Below are 7,735 nucleotides of genomic sequence, written 5' to 3'. Positions count from 1 at the left end.
TCGTGAATCACCGGTCAACTTGGATGGTCAATTGTCTATATGAAACATATTTCAATTAATCAAGTCTTAACAAGTTTGATTGCTTAACATGTTGAAAACATTTAATCATGTAAATATCAATCTCAATTAATATATATAAACATGGAAAAGTTCGGGTCACTACATAGGCGACAGTGTCGACCATATATAATTTAGGTGGCAGAGCCAACCATATAATAAGAACAATACAAATGCACTAAGAACTTAATAAAAATTAGTAGTTCAAAATGTTAGTAGTCCAAAGTTTGATATATTCGAGTCTGAAAATTATTAATAATTTCATACCTTGATCAGTGACTCGTGATCGTTTGAGATATCCTTTGATTACACTAAGCTCTTCGTGCTGATAACGTGTTATAATTCAGTAGGCTTATAACTACCTTTAATGGTTATAAGAACAAAGAGAGAAAAAGAGAGAAGAAGGAGAGAAGAAATATTGATATTGATATTTCAAGAAAAATGGTGCACCTTAAATGGTTACCATACATGTCTATTTATAGTATAAAATATTACTATGAAAGAAATATAATAATAATAAAATTAACATCCAATCTAGATATTTTATAACACAATCTAGATATTTTATAACACACTCAAATATTTAAGACAAAACTTATGAATAGTCCCAGGGGTATTTTCGTCTTTTCACTTTCTTTTTTTTTCCTTTTCCCTTCTTTCTTTTAAGTAACACCACACAAGCCCCCCACACTTTGTTCAAAATTAAAATCGACCCCCAACACAGGGGGTTAAAGCGTCAAATCAAAATTTTCATAAATATCTTAAATAAACTCCACTCAAATATTCAACAGGTCATATCTTCTCGCTCGCAACGAGTTAAATTTTTCCGACACCATCCTTAAACTCGAAATAATTTTATGAACACAATGTCACTAACTATACGCAAAACGGACACTTTTAAAAAAACGCTAAATATTTAGGGTACTATTCATATATGTTGATTTTTCACTCGCAGACTACGTAACTAAACACAATAAAATATATTAAAAATCGAACCCCGGCGCGAAGCGAGGGTTCGAAAACTAGTTAATGTTCATTAGTAAAAGGAACTATCCTTGATTGAAGTGCAAATCACAAGGACTACAAGTAATTGATAAAAAAGTAGAAGGACTAGCAATGGTTTTTCCACATTAAGTAATAATTCTCCGTACTATCTTTAATGTTAAGTCTAACTAATAATCAAACGTAATTAATACTCCATTACAGATTTATAACGACTTTACTGGTTGAAGATATTATTGGAGTATTTATTTATTTTTATTTGTCTTTCTAAAGAGAATTAAAGACCAACGTTTGTACCTTTCACCTCATTGTTTGACTTGGTAAACCATTTGTATATTGTTGAATATTATACATACAAGAATTTGCATGTTGGTCCATCTTATTAATTAATTGATTGACTAGTCTTCATGCATGTTAGCTAAATTTTCAGCTATAAAGAGGAACTCCCTATTTGGTTTCTCTTCACTAACTTAACAAAAGCGACTTCACAAATAATATTATCTAGTTTCCAAAAAATATATATATTTATCAAAAATGGGTTCAATGGCTAAAGCTTTTATGTTGATGGCCATGGTTGCATGTCTCACCGCAGTAGCTCATGCCATTGCTGGCCAAGCAACTTTCTACACTCCTCCCTACATTCGTAAGTATAAGTATCAGCCATTGTTGTATATAATATAAAGTCTCACGTTATTACAATAAATAAAATGATAAACGGATAAGGTTTTTACTGTTCTGACCGAACAACTTTCTCACGTTACATTCAACAATTAAAACCAATCTGGGTATATTCAACTTTTTACAAGTTGGGATGTTATAGGTCCTAATGTCACAATTAAAAAAGTTATTACTACATAACTGCTTCTATCTTATAAAACATGTTTATTGATGTTTGTGCAATGTAGCATCGGCATGTTATGGTAACGTGGATAAGGGTACTATGATTCTAGCCGCAAACAGTGGTTTATTTAACAACGGAGCTGCGTGTGGGACAAGGTACCGTGTGACTTGCACAAGTGGAACTAACGCTGGCGTTTCACAACCTTGTACCGGAAATAGCGTTGATGTTACAGTTGTTGATCGTTGTCCTGGTTGTGCTTCGAATCAAATTGATCTTTCGCAAGAAGCATTCGCAGTGATTGCTAATACTGATGCTGGGAGAATTAATATTGATTATAACCAGTAATTTCTTTTTCCTTATCTTAGTTTATACGTAGTATAATATAATATAATACGGAGTATATGATTATTGTTTTAAAATTTGACTGATTTGTGATTTTTTTTTGTTTCGTTTGTAATTTTCAGGATCTAATTTCGTGAAGTTATATATGTATGGGACGTCTGAATAATAAACTCTTCACCGAGTTTTCTTATAAATAAATGAGAATAAAAGGCATATTGTAACCATGAGGTGGTGGTATATGTTTCATGAGTCATGAACTAATTATGGGAATGTATTTGTTCACTAATAAAACTGTTGCTTTTGTTTTTTACTGTATCATAATCAAATAATCATATATCATATTACGATTAAATTATATGTTTATACATTTTCTTGTTTGTTTAAATTCATCCAAATGCGATTTTAGAATACCATTAAGTGAGACTTACTATGTATATGCTTTGACAATAATAATTATAATTAGTAATCCACGCAAAACGCCTTTCTACAAGCATGTGATGTCCAAAAACCATACATGATGTGAAATACATCAAACTTTGTTGCGTTTATTTTGATAATAAAAATGTTACACGTAATGTAATTGGAATCTGAGATGGCATTTCCAAAAATAATACTCCACTATATTACGTATTGTACGTTTCCATCTGTTTAACTCAAAATTTAGTTTTTGGGTTGGGCCTGAAGCCGAAATAATATAGCAGGCTGAATTTTAATATTTTTGTATGTCTAGTTAATTTTATTTCCTGATCCGCAACTAAATATGCTGACCAGATTTTTACCATGTTCAGGCTTTGTCTAGTTAATTTCATTAGATATATGCTCTGTTGGGTTAACTATTATAAATTATGGCAAGGGTTATAAATTATGGCAAGGGTTGTAGAATATGATGACTGGATTGTTCCTTGAATCGTGTAGTCACTTTCCTAATAAAGTATTTCAACCCTATTAACTACGGGTTATATGAAATCTTAATTGGAATAAGACAATGAATGATTTATCGTCCTGGATAAAAGATAATAAATCTAGCAATTATAGATTGTATAATCTGGATGTTATATGTTGAAAGTGTGTTTACTTTACCTAAAATCTGTAACATTTCTTCATAGAATGAAGCTTTATATTTATAATTGGTCTAAAGGTGTAATGAAGTGTTGCAATAGTAACCTAATAAATCACTTAAGCATGTCCCAAAACGTCCATGCATACAAGGAAACCATTTGTCAATAGTTGCAAAACATTTCGTAAAGGTTGCATTTCTGCATAACCACCGGTATGGTGTAGCGCATCATTGAAGAGGCCCGGCGCACCACTTCCCATTCCAGCTATATGGTGTGGTGCATCAAGGAGAGATGTGGCGTACCCAAAATCATCCAATAGCCACTGGAGTTTTCATGGTCCCTTTACGTTATATGGTGCGACACATCATTAAGCAGATGCGACGCACTCCACCACCTTGCGACGCACTCCACCACCTTGTGTGGCGCACCATTAGCCTAAACAGCCAACTTTAGTTTGTTTCATCACAAACTAAAACCTAAATCAAGCCATCTCTTTAATTCTTTGACGAACGTGTACTCCACATTTTCTTAATCCGTTCTTGAGTATCAAAAGATAGCTACCACTTTCAACCTAGTAAATCCAATCCACTAAAATGATTCGTTGGATTTCACTAAAATCACCAACATTAACAGAAATGTAATATCACTTGTTTGTTGACTAAACCGGAGATTTCGACAGTATCCTGATATTAAATCATATCATATGCCCTGTAGTTTGATGTTATTATACATACGGATGAGCATGGTATAGAATTGATATCTAATCGTACTAAACTAGTTGGTATTGCTATATTTTTTTACCCTCACACAATATCTAATACTGTATCATTATTATAAGTGGTTTGGTAGCCGTACAGTTCTAATACCGACACTGTTAAATGTGTTACTATACCGTTTGGTACTGATAATCGAAAAAAGTAGTACTTGGGATATATTTATAAAAAATAAATCATACAAGGTTAAAGATAATCACAAACATTGTTCTGATTTTTTTAGTTTTATTTGTTTAGAGCTTCTTCTATTGCTATAATTGAAAGAAGGAAAGTTACTTGATAAATAATATATAAACATGATTAATCAAATTATTATCTATAACAATGTCGTCATCAACAAATATGTCATCAGACTATTAATACAAGGTGTTATTTGATTGTCATCGTTAAATATATGGTCGTCTTTGTTGCATGGGCTGACTTGTTGGGAGTTTGGTAATTCGAGTGAGTCTTAGCTTTAAGTATGTCTCCTCTGCCGAGTATTTTGCCCCTTTGCTTATGTGTAGGAATTGGGTGAGTTATGGCCTTTTTAGGTCCAGATTTGCTAATGTTTGCTTCAGATTGTCACACGGTCACACAATCTTGCAAGTCGACAATTTACCTTTTGATGGATTCTTCAATCTGTGTTGAACAAAGACGTGAGTTATCCACGATCATTTACATTAATACAAATAGACTATAAAAAGTTCATCGGGAGGAATTGAAGAAGTTTAATGTCGAGCGGATTTAAAGATGTTTTGACCTCTTGTTTGTGATTTACTAGCTCTGTTTTCTATTGCGATATGGTTTGTAATGGTCTGGTGGTTTGGTTGCTTGCCCTTTAATCTTTGCTTGAGGCTCGTATTTCATTTGTTTCATTTTAGTGGTAGGGTTTGTGGCCTTTATCAATTTTTTTTTTCCATTTGGCCTTGCTGCCTTTGGGTGTATTTGTTTCGAGGCTCATCTTTTCGATGAATGCCCTGAAGGTGTTATATAAGTTCTTGTGCTAAAAAGGTAAAGATTACGAACATGAAGATAAACAAAACCCATTCGCGAGAGTGCCTCAAATGGAAACCTCCCCTCAAAACTTTACAAATACTAAATAGAGTATTATTTAGTATGGAGTATTACTTTGTCTAAAAGCTATGATTTATCATCATTTTATCATCATTCATATCTGACCCGTAAATCATTTACATCATCAACTTCTATCTACTATAGATCTCCTAGATCTTCCGTATATATCACTAATGGATCGGATCTAATGAATCAGACATCAATTCTGATCATAGTTTTTTTCCTTAATTTACAAGTACATGCATGCAGTGATGAAGTTTGAACTTTTTTATCTGGTGGTCAGGATCATATTATATAATTTTAGGTTGAATTTGTTTATTGTGAGACCAATGTCACTTTTATAGTTAATTGGTGCTTTTAAAATCGGGAAGGATAGATGAGGACGTGGCGCATCGTATACGAGTAGGATGGTTGAAATGGAGGGCAGCGAAAGGTGTGTTGTGCGACAAGAAGATACCCCTCAAATTGAAAGGGAAATTCTACAAGGTGGCAATCAGACCAGCCATGTTGTACGGATCAGAGTGTTGGCCAATGACGAAAGCTCAAGAGAGGAGGATGGAGGTGGCAGAAATGAGGATGTTTAGGTAGACGTGTGGTAAGACCATGCTAGATATGATACCAAATGGAGTGTTTAGGGAGAACTTGAAAGTTGGGAACATAACCAACAAGCTGAGGGAAGGACGACTTAGATGGTTTGGGCATGTTATGAGGCGCCCACCTTTAGCCCCGGTTAGGAGAGTCGAGACCCTCGCTGTTGGGGGTGTAAGGAGAAGAGGTAGACCCAGACGTAGGTTGGAGGATAGATTGAAGCTTGACATGAAAGAGCTTCTACTGACGGAGGACATGACTTCTGATAGGAATCTGTGGAGGAGTAGAATTAGTGTAATTGAGTAAGACTCGATATAGGCCCTAGAATTTTTTTTTTATTTTTTTTTATTTTTTTTTAAAAGTGTAGTATATATTTATTTTACAACCTTATATATAAATATTACTATATTTTATATAGTTACACTACATATTATATATATACATATCCCTCTACATGGTATCTGTTTTTGCCTGTATATCTGTATTTTGCATTATTGTTTTTATATTTCCACGTCTTATTTACGGTCTATTCATTAGTCTGTATATGTACCTACGTATGAGTTTCTGTACTTATGTTTATGTGTATACGTGTATATGCCTCTGTATCTATGTGTTTTTATCTAGGTGATATATAGGGTCCCATGTATATGTTTGTATATGTATATGTATATGTATATGTATATGTATATGTATATGTATATGTATGTATGTATCTAGGTACTGTATCTAAGTGTATATATGTTTGTCTGTATCGGTATCTAGGTATATATACCTATGAAAGTTTCTATATGTATACGTGTTTAGGTATAGGTATTTATTTATGCTTATGTGTGTGTGGGAGCATATACACATACATGCTTATGTGACGGTGGGTGGGTGGGTGAGTGTAGGTGGGCGTGTGGTTGTGTGTGTGTGTGTGGGTGGGTGGTGTGTGACTGTGTTTTTTGTTTGTTTGTATGTCTACTTGAAACTACATATTACTGTGCATTATATCATTCATGCTGTCTGTCATACTGTTGTGCATTTCTGCTATATGTGTTTGATTTTATGGCTACTTTGTATGGTTGCATCTTCCTAGGCGCACATAACTCTTACAGGTACGTATGCCCACACTATCTCATTTTGATGAGCATTCATGGCCGGAGGTCCTTTAGGAAGCAATCTCTTGGCTCTTGAGTAGAGGGAGGGACGATCTTATCTAGTCGCGGGTTCTATACCCGCGGGTGGAGTAGTGACTTCCTTCTAATCTAGGGTTCGAGGAATGATTGTCTACACTCCACCTCCCCCATACCCTACATATGTGGGATTGGGTATTGTTGTTGTTTTTGTTGTGTGGTGCTTTTAAAAATATTGAAATATGAATATAAAAACTCGTTGAGTTATATATTTTTTCACTTTTGAATCAAGTAAATCGGAGTCCGTATAAAAATATATGATTAGAATGGTAAAGACTCGCTAAATCTGTGAGCTGTTAAAAGGCCTACAAAATTAATTTATGTTGCGGTGGGTGGGGAAGCCCCTCCCTAAACTTTGTCCATGAATGCATGTTATAAATAAACAGAAATTGAAAGCCGATTTATTTTTTTTAAGAATAATTTCAATACGATAGTAGTTGAATCCAATTCTCGATAATTTTCCATGATTCCATCCATAAAGTGAAGGTTGATCATATTTCTTTCTTTAAGCTATTGTTGTTGATGTTGTTAACTGGTACCTACTCCATGCACAAGATGAACGTGAACGTTGAAATTTGTTAAATATTCACGTCTTTCTATTTTATTTTCTTTCTTTCCATCAAATCAAAAATCTTCAAATTTAATTTCTTCGCTTGATTACTGTCATTTGTCAGGTAAGTAGGTAACACTCTTAAGCATCCAAATCTTTAAGGGGCCAACCATTTTTTTGTCGTTACACAGTTAAACAGTAATTATCTACAACAGTATTAGTAATGACTTTCTATCATATCCCCGTGATCGATCGAGTAACTTTAGTTAGCTAGACCAATTGTTACATGAGGA

At 33.9% G+C, this 7,735-nt stretch overlaps 1 protein-coding gene across 1 annotated transcript; it reads left to right on the top strand.

The window, feature by feature from the left end:
- Positions 1-1,515: 1,515 nt before the first annotated feature.
- Positions 1,516-2,605, top strand: LOC139898307 (EG45-like domain containing protein). The gene is made up of 3 exons (XM_071881036.1): positions 1,516-1,702; positions 1,965-2,241; positions 2,365-2,605. The coding sequence occupies exons 1-3, from the start codon at positions 1,594-1,596 to the stop codon at positions 2,369-2,371; spliced, it is 393 nt and encodes a 130-aa protein (XP_071737137.1). The 5' UTR covers positions 1,516-1,593; the 3' UTR covers positions 2,372-2,605.
- Positions 2,606-7,735: the final 5,130 nt, after the last annotated feature.

Source organism: Rutidosis leptorrhynchoides, chromosome 3, assembly GCF_046630445.1.
Source record: "Rutidosis leptorrhynchoides isolate AG116_Rl617_1_P2 chromosome 3, CSIRO_AGI_Rlap_v1, whole genome shotgun sequence".
Taxonomy (NCBI): Eukaryota; Viridiplantae; Streptophyta; class Magnoliopsida; order Asterales; family Asteraceae; genus Rutidosis; species Rutidosis leptorrhynchoides.
This window is presented reverse-complemented; position numbering and strand designations above follow the sequence as displayed.